The sequence below is a fragment of the Phyllostomus discolor genome, chromosome 8, assembly GCF_004126475.2.
Source record: "Phyllostomus discolor isolate MPI-MPIP mPhyDis1 chromosome 8, mPhyDis1.pri.v3, whole genome shotgun sequence".
In the NCBI taxonomy this organism is placed as follows: domain Eukaryota; kingdom Metazoa; phylum Chordata; class Mammalia; order Chiroptera; family Phyllostomidae; genus Phyllostomus; species Phyllostomus discolor.
Genome location: NC_040910.2, coordinates 13,142,648 through 13,164,518, shown reverse-complemented (window position 1 = coordinate 13,164,518; position 21,871 = coordinate 13,142,648). Strand labels below are relative to the sequence as shown.

Sequence of the window (21,871 nt, the reverse complement as noted above, 5' to 3'; positions counted from 1 at the left end):
CTTATGGCGCGTCTGTTGCCCGTGTCTGCAAATAGCGACTCCACCTGTCTCTTCCTGCAGTCTGGGTCCATTCCAGTCTGGGACATTTGCTCTCTTACTTGCTGAACAGACCACAGTAACATTCATGCCATGTGTAGGTTTTTTTTTAAAAAATTAATTCTAAAACCATCTATGCCATCAAAATCTCAAAAGGCAAATGCTGAGGCACTATGAAATTTATGATCAGTTCAAAGTTTTTTTTTTTTTGAGTGAGGATAAGAAGTGTGCAGTGGGAATTGAAATGAAAAACGCTGATATCAGTAAAAGAGAAAGTGAGACTTCTTTAAAATACAAAGGTTCAATGAAACATAGCCTACAGTAGTACACAGTCTACGCACTAAAATTGTTTTCATTTTCCACATTTGGCCAACTGTAGTAGCTAATAAATAGTGCTCCTGTACCTAAACAGGGTAACTTGCAGCTCATGCCCATGCCATTCACTCATTCACTGTCAGTAACTATTTACCACGTGTCCACTGTGTGCGAGGCAGCGGGAGTCTATCGGAGAGCAAACTAGAGCTCCTTGTGGAGCCTCAGATCTCAGTTATCTGGGGGACAGGTACAAAGTGAGCAAGGGTGTGTGTGTGTGTGTGTGTGTGCATGTGTGCGGTGGTGGTGGCAAGTGACAACAGAGGAAAACCCCACAGGACGGGGACTGGAGAACAGCAGAGTCTCCATGCTCTTTCCTGTAAGGACGGTCTCAATGGCATTTCTGATGACGCCGCATACATGCTCTTGTTCAGCTGGATCTCTCCTCGGCGCCCTCTGCCCCTTCCTGGAAAGCCACCCTACACTTCTGTATGCTCGGTCCACGTAGCTCCTGGACAGCCCCCTCAGCCCCGGGTCCCGGGCGTCTGTCTCTCGTTGACCCCGCACCAGAGCCAGTTGCCACAAACCTCCGTGTCCACCTGACCTCCCCCACCGAACGGTCTCGCAACCCTCCGGCACCGGCGACTCCGTGTCTAAAGCAGCTCTTTGCTTTATTCAAGTTAAATAATTGGGTTGATCATCACTAACACATAAGCGTCTCTAACTTTGAAACTCAGTTTATTTCAAATGTTGGCCTTGAACCTTTTGGAGCGGTTCTTCCACGTTAGAACTTGTAGAAGGGGGAGGAAAATTCTGCCCAGAAGCTTTTCTTCCCCGTGTCAGCAATCGCTCAGCGTAGATGCAGCCTTTTATGTGTGGAGTGATCGCCACACTTTCCTCCGAAAAGACCCCTCTGGCCCCCAGTCTCGTTCTAGTGCAGCCCGCAACAGACCTAGGGAGAGAGAATGTTCTGGAGCATGCAGCGTTGACTCTGGTAGCACCTGACAATGTGTTAGGCAGCAGAGGCCCAGGCAGGAATATGGGTTTGAGAGTTTGGGGTTTACTTCCTGACCTCGAGGGGAGAATGAAAAATCCTACTCGTGGTTTACCCTGATCCTGTGACTTTTAAATCAGAAGTAGCCAGGGATGTTAAAAAAGAGATGAAAGATGTTTATCTTGGGAAAGAGAAACCAATTTAGAGTCTTATTCTTTACTTTATGAGTCAAAGAGTGGAGAAAGGAGATATTCATACATAGTCAACACTCCGTATGATAAGTTAAAAAAGCAATTTTAGAAAATGCAGCCGAACAAGTGCCATTTCTTTCTGTGTGTCGGAATGAGATTGTCCCATGCCAGTGCAGGAATAACAAAGGAAACAAATGCTTTTACGCATTGCTGCGATGGGGGAGAAATAGCATTTCTATTTATAACTTGTCCAGAGTCCCACATAAAAATAGCTCCAACTAGCAGATTTGCTCATATCTGGAATACAGCCTTATCGCTTCCAGGGACTTGAGGAATTCAAGTAAGACAGGGGACCGTGTTGGGAACTATTGAAAGTCTATCATTTTTCTTTCACCCCAGCTTTCGTACGGGGTGGAAATTAGCTAGTGGAAGGCTTCTGTAGTACACCTTTTGTTGTTTTCCGGGATACTTGTCTTTGTTTTTAGTGAGAAGGATGCATTTGTAGCCCTGGAACTGACCCCATGAGGTGGACGTACTGGTGATGGTTATAGTTCAGTCTGTGAAATGTTTGTCAGGCTAAGAGATTTCACGTTTTATTTTTTTCTGGAGATGAATTTTGTGTGGTCAGTGTGACAGCAACAATGTTCGGAACCTCCGAAGTTAATGAAAACTGTTCTCTTTCTCATTTTCAGCGAAGCTTCCTGGGCTATGCCAGCTTCAAAGTGGGGGAACTGCTGAGGTCGAAGGAGCGACTGCTGGCCCTGAGGCTGAGGTGGGTCTCGGTCCGCGGTAATGCCGTTCAAGTTCATTGCCTTCAGTGACGTTTACTGAAGGCTGGCTGGCTCTGAGAGCCACAGTTCTTACACGTGTTTAGATGCCAGTTCTCAAACTGCTTGCAATTCTCCACTGCAACGAGTTACATTGAAACAGCAATGATTTAAGTTCACGTTCGAGTTCACGGTTCAGATTGTCAAAGGTTATCAGCCCTCGTAGGAAAATAATATTGCATTATCATTAAAGTGATGACACGTTTTGAAAGTAAGGAAGCAATAGAAATAACGAGCATGTTATTAAGTAATTTCTGTTACTTATTAGAATGTTACTTTTTAAATTGAGTGCATTTCTAGGATTGAAATATATTGGTTAGAGGCAACAGGGCAGGTTTTTTTTTGATACTAGAAGGGGAAATGGTTATTCTGTTTTTACATCTTATTTTGCTGCTCTACTCCTGCATATAAAACAGAAGTTAAAACAGCCTCACCGTGAAACAGGCAATAGATAAGAGCTGCTTTTGAGTGTGTGTACAATTTGTTTTGACATAGGAGATGAAGTAACCTTCAGGAAGTTCCACAGCTTTTTAATACTAAGAAGAGTGTTAAAATATTTCTTTTTAGCTTTATACTAAATTTGAAACAACAATGTTGTTTTCCAGCTGTATAGTAACTTGTCGTTCTGTACATGGGGAACACTGCCTGTGATGTTTGTATAGAAGCCATGAATATGGAGACCGTATAGAACCCCACTTTTGAACTCAGAATGCTTGTCTTTTGCTGGACACAGTGTCAAGGAAAACACACTGTCTTAAGTGTATCTGCTGTCTGACCCAGCTGCCAGGGACCCATTTGTAACCAATAATTTTTTTTTTAGTAAAAGTGCAGTGACTTATGCTGGCATTTTTGCCACTGGCTATCTCCTTTTCTGATTTTTCTTAACTTGTACAGTTTTGCATATTGCCTTAATAGATAGTGCAGAATAATGTAAAGCAATTTATTTTCAGGGAGAAAAATAAGCGTGGGTGGGTTACAATGAAAACACCGTCTTTTCCCCGACTGCCTGGAGGCTGTTTCTTAAACATCTGCCATTTCTTTTTGTTGCTGTACTTTATTTACAGGACATTTAAAAATTGTTATTGTTTGCGGGTGTTATTCCCAATCAAGTTTTGTTGCATTTATTTTCATTTTGAAGGTTGTAAGGGTCCAGCCGAAAAGTCTAGCTTTCAACATCACTGACACCCTGGAAAATAACCTATTAGCGGCCTAGCAGGGGGGTAGATCTGCCCCCAGGGCCACTGAGTTCGAGAGAGGTCGTGCCCTGAGCTAACTGAGAAGTACTAGGAGGCCACGGGTTTTCTAGATAAGACATGTTCACGCTTTACTCCTCCCTTTGCTGAGTGACAGGCTGCAGTTTTGATTGTATCCTAACTGTTACTAAGAGCAGCATGCTACACAACATTCAGACAGTGCCTTTGAGACAGCAATCAGGGGACCAGAATTCCTAGTGAAGTGAAAATCAGTTGAACTTACGCACTGCCTTTGAGGGAGGAGGGGAACGGAAGGGTCAAGTTTAGAGTACGGCCCTTGGAAGAGAACAGCAATAGGGTAATCTCAGATTTAGAGGCTACAAGGCAAATGTTTACCTTTGGTTGAATGCTCCTAATTCCTACTCACTTGAGTTTGATGGTATATAAGAAAAACAAGTTTAACAACATCAAAAACCCATCAAATGGGTTTTTCTAGGAAAAAACCCAACTTTGAAAATCAATTTTGAAATGGCTAAGTTGTTATTTTTCCCCATTTGTGCTCTGCCACATGTTGGGATTTTGCTCCCTGTGAGCCAGACACATTACAGACGTACATCGCCTTTGATGTCTGGGGCTTCGTGTGTTTTACTTCTGACCTGATTTACCTTCTCTCCGCTGCCTCCCTGGCCTCTGAGGTGCTGCGCTGTAGGACCCTCAGCACGGGATAAGGAGGCTGTTTGTGGCTGTTTGTCTTGGTTTGTTCCTCACCGATTGTATCTGACTTCCGTTCCTTTTAGAGGCCAGACACTTTTAAAGAGATAGAATTCTCAGATTGTTGTGTTTTCCAGTATACAGATATCTGGGAAAGGCTACTAAAGTAATAAACATTAGACTTCTACTGTTCATTTTTAAAATTTCCCTATTTTATGTAACATTTGTGGGCATACATATTCCTGCATGTACGTGTGATTGTGGATGTGAGTGTTCACTGCATGATTTCAGGGCTATTTTTCTTTCTCACAAACTATGAATACATGGATTTTTGATTGTCAGATATTTGTGCTTGCAGAAGTTAAGATCCAAACTATGATATCTTTACATTTTTATTTCTTGAAATTTTGTGAATTTACCCTCCATCCATGCGCATGAGTGCACACACACACTTCAGTTTTGTTGTTGGTAAAAATAAAAGAACAACAGGAAAAAACCATGTATTTTTAACTCAGCCCCAAAGGCATGTTCTTCACTGGAGAGCTGAAGTGAGGCTGCAAAAAGGCTCCTTAAGCTGGGACACGGCTCTCCCCACAAGGGCACTCAGCGTGACAGACGAAGCAGCCACTAGCCGCTCGCGTGTGGGAAATGCGGGCGTGTTCTAGAGGCCGCAGGGCAGTGAGTCCCGCTACGCTGGGTCTCAGACTCCCATGAGCGTGTCTGAACTCCACAGCAACCTGAGACCCACCCACCTTGGCCATAGACTGACCATCCAGTTTTAAATGGCACATTTCTTTTTTTTTCTATTCAAATGGAATCAAACTTGCTTAGAATTTTAATCTGCTACCTCGACTCGTTTCCTGCACATACATAAAAGTTACGCAAGTGTTTTTACTTTGAACACCAGATCCATTCTTTAAAATTCTGTGTGTGATGGACTGCTCTGTAACAATATCTGTAGAACGCATTTGTAACAACACGCACGCCCGTGACCGAGCCAGATGCATGTCTCCGGGGAGCCCTCGCATCCCGGAGGCCTCCCTCCCCCGTGTATCTGGTGCGACCCCAGTGGCCGTGACACTGGCTCGGACCGCAGAGACATGCAGGAGGAGGTAACTAAGACTCTTTGAGCTTCACGAGGGGACACATTTAAAAGGCCATCGTGTTTGATCTTCGAATAGCCATGCCTGGAAGGTGATCCTCTTCCTGTTTCCCTGCTAAGCACACTGAGTTTGTAAGGTCCCACAGCGGGGACAGGTGGCCACGTGGAGATTGGGAGAGAAGGGTTCTTGATATCAAGGATTTCTAGAGAATAGATATTTCGCTTAGAATCTTAGACTTAAATACTCACAGAGTCCTGAAGAGACCCTGGTACCTCGCTTCTTCTTGGACACGTTCCGTGGCAGGGACTCGAACTCAGGGGGCCGTGCATTCTCCCATTTTCCAACAAGCCCCTGTGAGGAAAGTATTCCCACTGTGTCCTACGTTTCATCGCCTTGAGGTAGCTTCTACTCTCCTTCCTGAAGTAAAACAAGTCTCATGCCCTTTTTCCCTGCTCACAGTTGAAGGCAGCCACTCTGCCCAGCTGTACATCTTTTCTCGTTTTCAGCCTCAGGAAGGAACGCCGTGCAATAGAGCACCAGACTTTCACCCCAGACTTGGGTTCAAGCCCCAGCTCGTCAATAGCCGTGCCGCCCACGCGTGACTCTGCTCTCTACTCTCTGTTCACAGGGGTGTGATGACCTCCCCGTGGGGTGATCCTGGGCAGCCAGTAAATGTAATGATGTCCTGTGCGCTTCCTCACGTTAACAAAAAGTCCTCTACAGAGATTGCTTTCCTTGCTTCTTGCTCAGTCTGCTTGCCTAGTTTGCCGAGGTTCTCTCCCCACAGTTCTCCAGGCTCGTCAAGGGCAGAGGAGGCTACTTAACCTCTGATCTGGACGTGCCATTTCTAGTATCTGAGGGCTGGATGCTTACCTGACGCCTAAAGGCTGGCTCTCATCCCTGTCTCATGGGAATTGATTTCTTAGGTGCAGACACCAGCAAGAGGCTTGTGGAAAGCAGTTTGTTTGGCGAAAACAGGCAGCATCCCCACAGACGTGGGGAAAAATAAAATTGGTTTTGACTTCGTACTTTAGCAGCACAGCACTGAAATCAGAGCGGAAATTTATACTTGCAACACAGGGTGTCTAAACTGCTTTTAGAGTTTACTCATGCGTTTTATTGCTGACTATATCAAAAGCGGTCTGCAGAAGTCAATCCAAGAGGCAGCTCTCAGGACCAGGCGGTGAGAGCGGAGGGAGGCATCACACCCAGGCGTAGGGGCGTTGGCTTCTGGGACCGAATTTATTCTTTTATGTAACTGCATTAATGTCTTTTAGGGGCTCAACTGCTTAAAATTATCAAAGGCTCTAGCATGAGCCATTTGTCATAACTGTTAAAGTTGCATTGGTTTATTATAGGAGAATGCAAAGTATACAGATATTATCAGATTAGGACACAGAGAAGTAGAGGGTGTACGTTTTCCAGTCTGTGAAATGTGGACAACAGTGGTGCCCACCTCACAGAGTTGTGTGTGTGTGTGCATGTGTGCACGTGGGTGTTTACAGGTATAAATGAAACATATTGTACACGACCTGTGTTGTGTACCTGAAATGGTGTCTGATGCAAAGCTGGTGCTCATCATTCTCATTACCTACAACTAAAATTATTAGTATCATCAGTGTTAATATTTTTTTATCTCATTCAACGGGACCATCTTTCACGTATCACTTAAATGGCTCTGCAGTTACAAAGTCTCCATTTTTCTTTATGTTTCTAACCTGTTTTTATGTAGGTATGACCATGGAAACCGAATAGCACTTCCTTAGTTTGCATTATTCAAAAGATGGCGTATTTGTCAAATTGCAAAGTAGAGTCTTCCTTCACTGAAAAGACAGCACATATCTGGAGGACTTCAATAGCAACTCCACTCCTTCAGAAGAGCCCGCAATCTTCCCTCTTTTAAAATGCAAATCACATCGAGTTAATAGCTGTACACAAAGACCTACCTGCCTAGGAAGTTTGAGAGCTAATTTAGCTTTGAAGATAATTTTCAAAGATGATTAGGCCTGCAGGGAATTATGTTTGACTCGAAAATGTTACATTGTGTTTGCCCGTGTTTACCAAAGTCACTTTCGTCCTTATCACCCTTGTGTTTCTGCTGCTGTGGACACTGTATCAGCTTTTTCCACACAGGACTGTTCGGAACGCCAGCCTCCTTCGGTTATGTGTGTAACGTTTATTGAATGAAGTTTTATGATCAAATAAGTTTGAAAACACTGCATTTAGAAAAGGGAGGTGGGCTTCCTCGCTGTAAGACTCTCAGAGCCTTCGTGAGTCCTCGAGGCCCACAGGGACTCTCAGAGGACGGATGCCACCTGCAGCTTTTCCCACACCAGTTTGGCCATAGGAAGCTTTCTTCATGGAACGCCTCTTCGCAGGTTAACACACACCAGGGCCCGAGGAGCACAGCCCTGTAATTTAGGAGACTTGGGTTGAAAATAAAAACAACTCTTTACTCCCAGAAGTATGTTCTCTAACACACATCTGTAGGCAGGCACGTGGTCTGCCCCCAAATGAGCACTGGCTCCTGCACCAGGCCCTTCCACTCCCACCTGCTGTGTGCCACACCCGCCCGCAGTGACTCCCCCGTTTCTTCCGAGCCCCATCGCACCCCATCGCACGGCTGCAGGCGCTGCCAGCGGTGTGGCGTTTTGCTCTGCACTCAGCCAGGTCCTATATAGACACTGACTTGTGCTGTTTGTCCAAAATGTATGAGGTAGGAGTGACATAATGCATGCACAGCCTTTGAAGTTCATTGACAGAGTTTATGAGGCTTGAATAAGTAGACACACTCTTAGATTCGCAGTCACCGAATAATACAAGTGTCCCCCACTGAGCGCTTCCTGGGAATGCTCTGCCTTAGGTCGGTCCTTTTTCTTTCCTGGTTGACCCAGGATAAGAACCATCATTTGATCTCATCCTTTCTAAAGTCCTTATCTGATCACGCTCTTGTCCTGTTTTAAACTTTGTATTCCCCCCTCGCCCCTGGACAAGCAGGAACGTGAACATGAACCTGTGCGAAAACCTCGGCCAAGACCTACAAGGCAGCAAACCCGCTTTTCAGCCTCATCCGTAGCCTCACACGTTCGTTACTCTCCACACTTCTGGCCACCTCCTCCCTCATTTGTAGGGGCTTCTGTGCCCTGGGCGCTTTCTGAAAGTGGAGTCGGAGTGCCTGTGTTTCTCGAACTACAAGCCCTTCTTCTCAGGGTTTTGAGCTCAGTTTCAACTTTGGGCAACCGGAGAACACAACACCTGTCTATGTGTTGGTGTCGCAACTTAGATTCTTGGCCGCACTGCCTTCGAGGTATTCTCCCTCTGTCTGTGATAGGCCCTGCCCAAGGGGTGAGTGCGGCCACGAGACCCCGGTGGTGTCCACATTCACTCTCACTAAGACCTGAGGGGCAGCCATCCCCCAGCACGTCATAGAAAGGTCTGGTCGCCACCCCGCACCGTGGCTCGTCATCAGCTCCTCGGTTTCACCAAAGGGCCGTGTTCCTAGCATCAGGCCTTCGAGTGGGAGCTTGAAGAAGCAGGGCTGAGCTCATCATTCCTGTCCCAGCAGCTAATAGAGGCTGACGATCCCCAGCAGGTCCCCATTTATTAACTGTGTTTCCAATGAGCTTGGACTTCGCTTTTCCCTTGACACGTGGTCAGTTTTTCTTAATACACGTGAGTGAGCGGTGCTGGAGGTATGGTGCCTGAAAAAACATAGAAAATGACCTTCCCCTTGACAGTGTATGCTCCCTGTGGGGATGCTCTGTCCCGGGAGTTTGTACCCTGACCCAGTAAGTGAGACTCACGGATGTCTCGTGCTGTGGCTCCGCGTGGCTGTCTCGTGGCGAGCGTGTGCTTGAAACTCGGAAGGGATCGCTTGCAATAAGACTTCAGTGAGATAAGTGGATCGCGTCAGGAAAAGGAAGAAGACTGCTATGTTATGAACGGAAGGTAGGGAGACTGAAAATACACAAAAATAATATGATAAACAGTTTTTAGAAGGCAAAAGAGAAGGATGGGATCAAAGATAAAATGATAAGAGAGAAGGAAAAAGAGAAAAGGCAAGTTTATTTTGCTCCACTTTATGACGCTTTGCACCAATGTGAGCAAATTGTTTTCCCCAAGGCCGTGTTGCCATGGGGGTGCGGAGGGGGTGGGGTGTGTGGCTTCTAGCAATGGGGCCAGCCTTACTGTGGGTGATCCTTGGGTCCCTCGGTCAGTGTACTTAAGCTTAGTTGAATTCAATCGAAAATATTAGGTAGCTAAGGATTTGTGTGGCACTGACGAGTTTTTTATATTATGGGACAATTTTATTGCACAGCAAGTTTTTAAAGTTGACATGATTGAAGGCAGGTTTAATTGGACCCAACCTAAGTGCTGCTGGGCCTACATTATATTATTTATTACAAGAGCAAATGAAATGATCAAATTCGCTTGGAGATACATGCTGAACGTAACTTCTGTTTGCTGTTCACATATGTCACTTGGAAAGTAAAGAAGCACATTCAATTAAAACATAATATCGACACAAACAAAGTTAAGGTGCCGTAATAAACTTGGTTTCATTCTCATCCATCCATCAAAGACATGGCAGATAACTGAAGCTTTATTTTATTTTTATCTTCCCCCAAATTGATGCAGTCTCTGTAATTCAAGGCAGGATTAAAAGTTTCAATCCTCAATTTAGAAGTGGTGCAGAGAGTGGAGATTATTTTTTCTCTTATCTAGAATCAAATGGGAGATTTTTCCAGGGGTTTGCGCTGTAAATAGGAGAGGCGGCTTCTCAGGATTCTCCGGTTTACTCGTTTGCCCGGCAGACGGCCAGCCAACACTCCATTTCCCAGCTACTGAGCGTTATCTCTAGGGCCCATGGCCGGGAGCTGCTCCTGTGGCCGAGGCACGGAGCCTTCCAAGCATGTTGAGGGTGAGCCTGTGATTGTGACGTTGGAAAGGCAGGGGTTCCGGTACTGTCACCAGGAGGGAGTGACTTTGCTTAAGCCTTCCCACCTGTCTATTAATGGTAATAATGCCGCTGAGATGAACTTAAAGTATGGGTTCATAAGCCAGATCTGAAGTAAAGGATTCCTTTACACTTTTACAGACAATAAAGCTTGCCCCCCGTTCTTTCTTTCCCATGCCATCTCCTTTTTTCCCCTCGAACCCCACCAGGCCCTGAAGGAGGTGCTATTGGAGTAAGGTGACCTTCCCTGCCAAGTTCATTTGAAAAAAACACATTGAGATAATAAAGGATATGCAAAGGCTTCAGTGAAGGGAAAATAGTAAAAATATTTGTAGTTGGCCTTATAATATTTGTTATAAAATTATTCATTTTTTCTCAGAGATTGTTTTTATAAATTCTTTGAGTTCAGAAACGCCACTCGTGGCCCTGGCCAGGTGGCTTGCTTGGCTAGAGCATCACCGCATACACCAGAAGTCTGCCGGTCAGGGCACAGACCCGATGGCAGGTCTGATCCCTGGTCAGCAGGGTGCGTACAGGAGGCGAGCTGTCAATGTTGAGGGGGTGCAGATTTAGAACAAAATTCTAATCGTGCACATAAAATGAAGCAGCCCAATTTCTCTGAGTTTCAGAGCTAAAGTGAGTAAATACCAGGAAAAAAAAAAATATATATATATATATATATTTCCTGGAGAGTGTTTTTTTTCCTTTTTTATACTCTACGGGTTCATTCCTCCATAAAAGTGTTACAAACTTTCCACCTGATGTCTTCCCGACAGAGCACAGAGGGACGGTCAGAAAGGAAGGCTGACGAACTTCCACGTGTTAGGAGGGTTTGCTTCTGGAACTAATCTGAAGAATAGACTCCCCGGGCTCTTCAGCTAGAGGACAGGCCGGGAATGGAGAACCAGTAATGTCTCACAAGTGCAGACGATCACTCATTCTGGGCAAGAGTTTCCCCTCTGTTCTGAGTCATGCATGTGAATAATCAGTGCATGGGGCTGATTTGTGAAGTGCAAGTGCAGGCTGTGTGGCACGGCCATGCAGATGACCTAGGATAGTAGCTGGGACTGGAAACCAAGGCACATCGCTGAAAAGAACCAGGATCCAAATTCTAGCATTAACTAGACATAAGTGTCCAGGAAGTAGATTTTTGTGTGTGTGCTTTAATATCAGCCAATACATTTAGTGTCCTGTTCTGAAAAATTTTCATCAATTTTGTGATGGTTCGGTGTAGCTCCCAACAGCTCACACCAAAGCTCCTCAGAATCCTGCTTTCTGAGCTACCTGGTCTTCCCTCCAAGCACAAGGCATCGGGGTTCCTGGGTGCAGGCCGGTCCCAGAAAGCCCAAGACATGATTAGAAGCTTGGAACGTTCAGCCCCACACCCTATCCTCCAAGGGGAGAGGGGCCGGAAATTGCATGCACACTCCTTCATGCCTAAGTGAGCAACCTTCTGGGGAAATGTCCAAAGTGTGGGGCTCAAATAGCTTCTGGGTCAGTGAGCACATTTGTGCTCTGGGAGGGCGGTGTGTTTGCATCCTCAGGACCGAAGCTCCCACACACAGGCCCTTCCAGACCTCACCAGATGCATCTCTCCATCTGGCTGTGCGTCTTCACCCTTTATGGTGCCGTTTATAACGTCATAAACTGGTGAACATGAGTACTTTTCTGAGCTCTGTGAACTGTTCAAGCAAATGATCAAATCCAAGAAGACGGTCATAAGAACCTCTGATTTGTAGCCAAGTCGGACAGAAGTTCTGGGTTGCCTTACTACTTCTTGACCAAGAAGCCAGAAATAAGTAGATAAAGAAATAACCATCATTTCATCTTTTGGTTTTCATAAACCAATTTTAAAAAATCAGATGTAGCCTTCTGATCGGACAAATCCCAGCACTGCTGATGACTTGTGAGGGGTTCTCCACCTTTTTCCCTTAACCTCTTCGGGCCTCAGTTTCTCCAGAATGTAGTGGATGAGGCTTAGAGTTACTTTCTGCTCAAGCATTCTCTGATTTTATTCTGTTTTAATACTGAGCTTTCAGGAGTTTGTCTTAGAATGAAAGAGAAAAACCGCTGCATTCAGGGTTGTTTCAAGCTCATGGAACTTTTATTTGGCACGGGAACTTCAATTCAGCTCTCAAAAATTTACAAAAGGATATAGAAGCACCTCTCCTGAATCTACAATTCCAATCCTTTGACTGAAGTTTTACTCTTTCTACTTCCTTTGACAGAACCTCAGCCTGCCAAATACCCAGGCCCATTATTTTTCTTACATGGATTTTTTTTAGAGATGTGAAAAACACCTTTTAACTACTAATAGATATGCTCTCTTATAATCCAAAAAGGTAAAGCCACTCTTTAAAAGGGAGATAGTTGGATAAAAAGTATTGCTCTCTCATGCACTTCATGTTGAGAAACTGGTACAGGACAGTTGACTGATTTCTGCTGATTTTCCAATTCTGTTTAGCATGAATAAAAGACATTCACTTTCCATGTACTTGAACTTGCTGTGAGTCTTGAATTTTGCTTTCATTACTTTCCTTCCTTTTAACAAAAATGCCTAGAGGGATTTTTATTGTTCTATCCACACTGTTTTAACTGTGAATCAGTCCCGTTTTGACCTCTAAAGTAATTACCAGGTGATTTAGTAACACAATATTAAGACAGCGTAGCAAAACAACCTTAAATTAGAGAAGAGGCTGTTTCAGGTTTTATGGTGTTTAAAAATGAGTGCTGCCCTGTCCGTCCATGTAGGTTTTGTCCAGCTACACTGAGTCTCCTTAGTGTGGCAAACCATCACGCATTCTTGGGTCCCCACACAGAAACCCTTCTTCCACATGGCCGTGCCTCATTTTCCCCATTTGTCCCCTTCTAACTCTGGCCCTAGTGCCCTCGGCTCCCCAACCCTATTCTGACGCCTGAGGCCCCTCCTCAGCCCCGTCCCCTACCCTCAGGCATTTTTCTCCATTTACCTGGAAGCTGGCCCTCTCCCCCTCACAGCCCTGCTAAACCGCTGCCCGTCACACCTGCCGCAGGGTGGGCCTCCTCTGCAAACTCTCCTGGACCGAGGCTCGCGGCCTCAGATGTATGATGGGATTTCTCCCCTTCCTGGGATGACCTAAAGCTGTCACCTGCCCTCATGTCATGAGGGTTGTACTTCTCAGTTCACTGTGTCCCTCTTTAGCACTGCACCTCGTATACGTCTTGTGGATGGATTTTGTCAGTTCACTGAGCTTTTGCAATTTTCTCTGCCTGCTTTGCAACCCACTCCCCTGGTCACTCCCCAGATTTTGTCGTTAATCTCACCCCTCCAAGTCTTACTTTTAAGTATCCTATTTTCCGATTCCCCTCTCCTATCTTTCTTTTTTTGTTTGTTTAGATTTTATTTATTTATTTTTAGAGAGGGAAGGGAGGGAGGGAGAGAGAGAGAGAGAGAAACATCAATGTGCGGTTGCTGGGGGCCGTGGCCTGCAACCCAGGCATGTGCTCTGACTGGGAATCAAACCTGCGACACTTTGGTTCGCAGCCCGCGCTCAATCCACTGAGCTACGCCAGCCAGGGTCCCATCTCCTATCTTTCCAGTAGCCTCCTTGTTGCTCCTTGACTCTACCAAGTCACTGATCCTAGAATTCGTGCCTTAGAACTAACATTTTGTTCCCTTTCTCCATACTTGCATCCTCGCAGCTGAGTAGGCTAGGAGACTCTGACCTCTGTGCTTCTGGGTTTCATGAGAGGTCATGACCCCAACTTCGCGGGTGCCCTCACTACCGGTCTATCGTCCTACTAGGTCTCCCTGCTCCTTTTGCCCTCCTGCTCTCCTTGACCATTGTTTTACACATCCTTGTTCCAGGCCCTCCAAAATATCTCCCCTCTTCCTCATTCTCAGCGGATTAATCTAGTTTCTGTTTCACTGAGAAGAGGAATTTGACAATTTCCCATGCCTTCTTTACCGACCCATCAGCTCCTACTCACCCTGCATCCTGCTACTGCAGATGAACTCTGCTCCACGTGTGAAGTCAACCCCCCACTTGTCTTTCAGATTGCATCTTTTCTCACCTCTCCAAGACATTCTGCCAACAATTATCCCCGTTTAATCTTGTATCATGATGATTTCCTTTGTACTAGACCGTGTCTACTAGCATTAAAAATGCCGCCAAGTCTCCCACATCTCTTTGTAACTTCAGCTCCATCTCCCTGCTCTTCTTAATAGAAGAACCATCACATGAGCTGTCTCTGCTTTGCCTTCGATGATGGTCTGTCGAACCCATGCTCACCAGGCCTTCATCCCTGTTACTTCCTCTTAATAGCTCTTGTCATGATCAGGAATGAATGGCATCTGTATTGTTAAACCCAGTAGACAATTCTCCGTGCTCCTCTCTCTTGGCATATCTGCACAGTGGATAACTCCCTCCTTAAAACACATTCTTCACTGGGTATCTGAGATATCAGACTCATACCACCTTGGCAGACTGGAGAAATTCTCCCTCTGGCCTTGGGGAAGCAAACTGCCCTTTCGTGGACTGCCTACAGAGAGGCCACCTGGTGAGAACTTGGAGGTGTTCTGAGGAGCTGGTGTCATCCCATCCCATAGCTGGCGAAAAAATGGCGGGGGACAGGTATACAGCCATAGGAAGTGGGTTCTACCAATGCTGTGGTTTTGAGTCCTCAAAGAGCGGCCGTGTGCCTTCTGTCCAGGTTTTATGGCCACATGCCGCGGGTGGGACAGGGCGCAGGGTGCTCACTCCCTCTTACCTGCAACAGCTTATCTACCAATGGGCGAATCATGGCGTCCTGTTAACTTGAATGTTACCTCAGTTACCTGTGAATCCTGAAACAAGCATGTTCATGATGTCAGTCTTGTTTTCTCACTAGCTGTCAGGATGTTTCTTACATTCAAGTAGACGGTTTGCATTTCATATTTAATGTTGGAACAAGAAGTTTCAAATCTAACTTAACTATGTCTATATTTTTAGTAGGGTCACAATAAAGGGCAGATTTGCTTTAGCTAATTTTATTGGGGGAATTTTTCAGCAGCATTTTTAGCATTAGAAAGGACTCTACAAGCCAATCAATCTGAAAAGTGGGCAATCAACTTACCTAGGATGTGCTCTGGAAGCTTTGTGCCCCAGGCTGCGTGAGTATAGTAGTCACTGCCATACCCTGAAGCCTTTTTATAATTAAATGTAAGGTCTTTTATTCTTGGTCACACAAATCTTGTGAGATAAGTAGAATGGTTTATAACCTTCATGTTTATAGCTAGAACAGTTTTATAGAAGTGCCTGCTCACGGTCACATAGCTCGTACTGCAAAGAGAGAGCCAACGCCAGAACTGAGACCTTGGTTAAAGTTCACGGCACTTTCCGCTCAGCACGCTGTGTTATTTAATGGTGTGAGAAGATATGGACCAGTTTGCACGGAAGCTATGGAGCTGTTTAGAACTTTTGATGAGTCCTGGTATGAGGCATTTGAAGGCAGGCTTATACTTCAGAGTCTCTGGGTTGGCCCTGGGCAACATCTAAGAGTTTTCAACACAGGAAGGGAAATTAAAAAAAAGAGGCAGCAGGGCTTTAGGAAGAAACCCTTACATGGATGGAATGGAAGATAAAGCTCCCGGAAGATGGAATGTAGGCTGTTCGGGTGTAACATAACAGAGGCAGTGAAACTAATTGGGACCCTGCCAATGGAGAGGAACACATGAAAGAGACTCTGTAGACAAAGAATCAGTCGGATGTGGTGACTCACTGGAAGGTAGGGGCAAGGCAGAAATAGAGGTGGATTATCTTGTGGTTTTGGTTTTTGGAGAATAGTATGCTGCCAATGTGAGTTGGGGTTGGGGGCAAGGAAATGCTAGGTTTCAAGCTTACAGAATGTGGCATGATGGTATCAGGACAAAAGGAAACTGGAGTTCTAAATCAGGAAATCAGGACGGAGTAGGGAATGTAGGAGAATTGTGCGAGAGTCTCATAGAAGAGAGAACTGAATCTCCTGATCATGGGTGGGACTTCTGAAGGCCAGCTTACAATGAGAAAAGAGGAAAACACCAAGGACTGAGCCTGAGGGTTTAAGGTCTAATAGTGAGAACTACTAAAGAGTTTTATTTGAGGTCTACTTTGAAAGTATTACAGGGCTTCTCCCATGTATGTATTTCAGCTGGAATAGAGGTATATGTTTAGTTATGCATATTGAAATAGTACCCTCCCTCTTGTGAGCCTTCTGTAAATCCAGCACGGCCAGATAAATGTATTCACCAGGGAGACCGTCAGGGTGCGCTGGCCCGCTCACTCACTCGGTCTGTTTACTTACGGCCTTTGTTTATTTTCATCCAGGTGACGTCTTCATCTCCCAGTTACTTGTGTAGGTGGTTTAAATGCAAGGCGCGTCTTGCAGCCGAAGAGGTCTGTGCACAGCAGCAGGCTCCCTTTACACTCACGAGGACTGGCCGCGCTCGTGATGGGCTTCCTCTGGATGTTCGCAGAGTCCTTTGTTGGTTTGTGTCTCTCTGGCCTTTCCAGGGTAGAGGAATTATTTACATGTTACTGTTTAACCTTTCCGGAGGTAGTTGTTCTATTTTTTTTCGCACTGCTAAGCATGGTATAGTAGGTTGTGAAGAAGGTTAGAGGAAGAATGCCATTCAGCTGTCCTTCGTTAGAAAGAAGGCCTCCCTTCCCCTCTTCTTCAAGTCTTCTAAAAATGTTGGCATGTTTCAGCCCAGGAAATTGAATGTTTCATTAGGAGACATTAGGGGAGTTATTTTAAAGGCAGATTTTAAAAAATCTTAATCACTAATGTATTCTGTATGTTGAAATCTAAGTGAAAAGGGAGTATAGACTGGTGTTGTTGAAATTCCCCACTTTTTCATCTTGTGGATGTGGTTAAACATTTAAGTGTATCTGCTGAAGGAAATAAGAACTTGATGTTGTGATCGAAGTATTATAGCAGCCATGAACTATCCATCTTTCGTGTCTCTTACAGCTCTCTGCATTAACTAGCGGTAATGACCTGGCAATAGACTGTTTGAAATAGCATAGTCTTTTTTTTTTCTTCACATAAATTGAGGTAGTTATCTATTACTACAGCCTGTTCTTATTGCCACATACATTTTTACAGAAGTGTTTCTCAGTTCAGTCAAATTTATTTCCTTATAAAAATACCAAGAAGCGACGCTATAATGCCAACAAAATATATATGTATGCATTGGATATAATAAGAAAAACCAGCTCTTTTATTGGACTATACGTTTTGAGTGTCTTCCCAGGTTTAGCATGCATTTTGTCTGTTTGGTTTGTTTTGGGGGAAGGCTGGACAGGAAGGTGGGGGGTGAGGATGAGAGGCTAGAATGTGTCTGAGATTTTCCCCAAGGATATAGCGGCCTCTGATGGCCTGTGGTACCTACGGCGGAGTCATACTACGGAATCCTAGGCGTAATTAGTGCAGGGGGTGTGACTGCTGGTATTATAGAGCAGCTGCTAGAAACTGACTCTTTGATTTGCAGTATAGGAAACTAAAATCCAGAGAATTGAAGTGACATTGTCCTTTGTCACCTAGCTAGTTAGCAGCTGAGCTGGAAGCAGTACTTGGGTTTCTTGATTCCAAGTCCTGCATTCCTCTCAATATGTCTCTTATAAAGATATGGTGAATTTCTTTACATAAAATTCAGTAGATTTTTTTTTTTGTGATGAATAATGATTACGCTATTATTAAGCTAGCTTCCTCAACTTGATGGGTTGAAAGCATAACTAAGCATTCAAGAATGTATTTTTTTTTCTAAAATTCTATGAAATGGTCTTTAGAGACATGGAATAGATATTTCAGTCATGACTCTCCTGATTGGAAAGAAGTGTTTAATATCCATACCCTGCGTGTAGAAAATTCATACCGAACAAGTAAGAACTTTCTCTGCATTTTAAGTACCGGCTCGTCAGCAGGGTGAACCGTGCTCTGGGTATCTTGGGTTCAATGCATAGTTCATAACCTGTATTCTCCATCCACTCCATCTCCCACAAATCTCAGATGAAGAAGCATGCTTCAGGGTACTTAGGGTATCCTATCTAAAATGGTCTGGGAGAAAGATATTGATTCTAGAATCCCTCTAATGTCACTAGATTAACCAAGTGCCTTGCCTTGACTTTGCTCTGGGACTAAGTGGAAGCCTTACGGGATAAAGCCAAGTGGGAAATCCAGGGGCATAAAAGTTATTGCAAAAATAGCCAGCTACTTTTTAAAAAAGGAATACAGAGAACTATGGTTCAGAAGGTTACTCCTGCAATACACTGCTCAGTCATTTACTTTGCCACTTTGAAATGCGTGCTGTCATTGAAATTATTTATAAACATGTATTCTTTGCCCTATTAAGCATGGAAGCTTTATAACATCATCTTTTATTACTTAAAGCTTTATATCTCTAATGAGTACTTCATCACTGTTGAAATATATATGACATGAGATCCTATCACCTTTTCCTATACTACTTGATGACTATCTTAGTAACACATTTCTGGAGAGAATCAAGTTAAATATAATATAACACATTAATGACCATACTAATTCTGTTGCCACTGCTACTACTACTGGGTGAAGATGTGGGGGAGACGGGAGAAGCACTTAGTTTGTATAGAAGGCATTGTTTTGAGCACTTCTCAAAAATCATGTCAGTGCATGCAACCCTTACAACAAAGTTATCACCATCTGCACTTTACAAAGGAAGTTTCTTGTCCTCAAGTTCCTTGCCCGTGGTCACGCAGCTGGCAGATAAGTCCAATGCCCGAGTTCCCACTTGTAACTGATGTAGTGCATATTGGGGTATTGCCCGGTCCTGGGTTAGGCTGTGGCAAGTCTACCTTCGACTCCAAGTCATGATGTGCATGGTTCGCTTCAGTTCAAGGAAAGCGTTTAGAACATTATATATTGGCATTGCATTAAGCTACCTCAGCTTGTTCAAGCAAAAAAAAAATTTAAACAGTGCTTCTGAGAAGATATAGATATTTTTAATTATTATTAATGATCATTTTAGGGGAGAAAGTTTACAAGTCCCTTAGGAAAAAATTATAAGTGGTACCAATGAGGGTTCTAATCAATGAACTATTTAACTATTAGGTGGTACTGAACAATTGTAGGGTTATGTCATATCATAACTTATGACAAGTTGTTATGTCATTTTCAACGGGGAAAGGGTATAGTGAGTTATTTAAACCCACCCCAGAACTGAAGCTCGTGTAGTTTTTCACACAGGCACAGATGATGCTGCCATCCGTGTGCCCAGCCTCTCGGTGATGAATACATTTTCCGTGTGAATTGTAAATAATTGAGTCAATATTATGATTTACGCTGATTTAAAAATTGCCAAGAAGCATTTTACATTTTAGTGAGAAATATTAACATGCTATTTAATAAGTAAATAACTTTTTATGTACATAATCTTTATTTTATTACATTATAACATTAGCTGTGTATGTCAACAGAATTTTCTATTTCAGCTTTCTCAAAAGCATAATTCATGATCTAATAACATAATCATTACTTAACTTAGCTTATTTTTATTAGCCTTTTGGTAAACTACTTATACTAATTTTCCCATGCCTCTTTTCTGAAATGCCCAATAATAAAATAGTGACATTTAGAAGGAATTGGTTGAAAGAAAGACAGTGTTGGTATTCAGATTATAGTTAAAAACAAATTTCAGAAAAGAACATGACTAAATAAAGGAAACTGTCATGTAACTACTATTAGTCAATTAGTCTTAGAAGCTACAACACTTATAACTAGCGGGGTGATGTGCTACCTATTTTCAAAAAAAAAGGTTCAAAGGAAAAATAGCATTACTGTGACAATATTTCCATGGTACGATGGCATCATTTATTCTGTATATTTTCTTGTCCAGAGAAAAAAATGAAAGAATCCTTTACCTGGAGCAAGTCTTTCCATCTTTTTGAGTCTCTGTTTTTTTTCAATCTGAGAAAACAATAGGTTGTACTAAATGATCTCCACGATTAATTTCTGCTCTGCATGTACCTTAACTTTCTTGCGTTTGCTCGGAGACACTCCTTGTTACCTAGTCCCTTAGAAAGTAAACGTGATGTTCGGGCAAAGACACAAAATCAAACTCAGTAGCCAATGGCCTGGTGCTAGAGGAATACAGGGATGTTGATTCTCTTCTCTGTTGCATCCGGCTGCATTTTCTGTGACAGATGTACACAGCATCCCAAGATGTGGAGGCTGCCAAACAGGGCCCCACCGGAGGCTCCCGAGGCCGCTCCGACAACCCGGCGGAGCTCCCCCGCCCTCAAAGTCGTCATTGACAATCCCTGCACTTACCTTACAGACACATCATTGATTTTCTTGTGAAATTAAAAACAACTCCAACATTAACATGCGCCGACGTGTTTTAAGCAGATTTGTTTAATTAAAACCAACGAAGGAAATAGCAGTGTTAGTGGTTTTCAGAAGCAAATATGTTTGGACATACTATAGTCCTTTCTTTCTTATCCACCGGGGATACATTTTGAAATCCCAGGGGATGCCTGACACTGCGGGTTTGCCAGACCCTGTGCCACACACTCTGCTCTGTGTGTTTTCCCTATGCACACATACCCATGACAAAGTTTAATTTATAAACTAAGGACACCAAGAGATGAACAATATGAATAATAAAGTAGAACAATTATAACGTTATGCTGTAGTCAAAGTTATGTGCATGTGGTCTTTTTCTCTCAGAATATTTTATTGTGTCCTATGTCCTGGGTGGAGATGCCAGACAAAGGGATGATTCATGCGCTGGGCAAGGTGGAGCAGGACTCTGGGAGATTTTATCATGCCATTCAGAACGGCATGCATTTTCAAAACTCATGAATTGCTTATTTCTGGAATGCTTCTACTTCATATTTTTGGCCCACACTTAATAGGAGGTAACTGAAATCGCAGGAAGTGAGACTGCTGGTCAGGGGGGGCTAACTGTAATTTCAGGAAAGACGAGGTTCTTACCTTTCCATTTTGTTTATTTCTGGTTGCAGAGCTTCCGATGGTGGCAAAGTCGTTGGCACCATAGAAGTCAGTGTCGTGAAGATGGGGGAGATTGAGGACGGGGAAGCCGACCACATCACGACAGATGTGCAGGGACAAAAGGTAGGGTCTCAGCCAGCTCATCGCACAAATTAAATGAGAAACGATCATCTTTGCCAGATGCTCGAGTCACCGGCAGCCCTGTGGGGCATGCAGTCTCATTATTCAGGAGCTAAATGAGAAGGAATCAGCTCTGGAACTGCAGTACCGTGCGCGCGTTTCATGCCCTGAACCAGAAGGCCGTTCACAGAGGGACTCTGCAGAGCCAGGCGCCCTCAGGGACACCTTCTTCCTCACCCCTGGCTCCCTGCCGGGTGGACTCCGCCCCTTCTCAGTGGGAACCAAGGTGCAGATCCGGGTGGCGTTTTCCCATAACCAGCCCTTCCTGGGATGCCCAGACAATTCCTGGAGGGCTGCCACTAAAAGCAAGCTCTTTGGAAGAAGATGCACTGTGAACCTGGATTTCATTTTCACGTGGGGCGGCGGTGGGGCAGA

General features: G+C 44.2%; 1 protein-coding gene across 2 annotated transcripts in view; it reads left to right on the top strand.

The window, feature by feature from the left end:
- INPP4B (inositol polyphosphate-4-phosphatase type II B) overlaps nucleotides 1-21,871 on the top strand; it is a 517,613-nt gene that overhangs the window by 343,706 nt on the left and 152,036 nt on the right. For both annotated transcript variants that reach the window (XM_028521081.2, XM_028521080.1), the window contains 2 exons: nucleotides 2,226-2,305; nucleotides 21,328-21,439. In XM_028521081.2, the coding sequence (XP_028376882.1) occupies nucleotides 2,226-2,305; nucleotides 21,328-21,439 (192 nt within the window). The remainder of the gene's footprint in view (nucleotides 1-2,225; nucleotides 2,306-21,327; nucleotides 21,440-21,871) is intronic.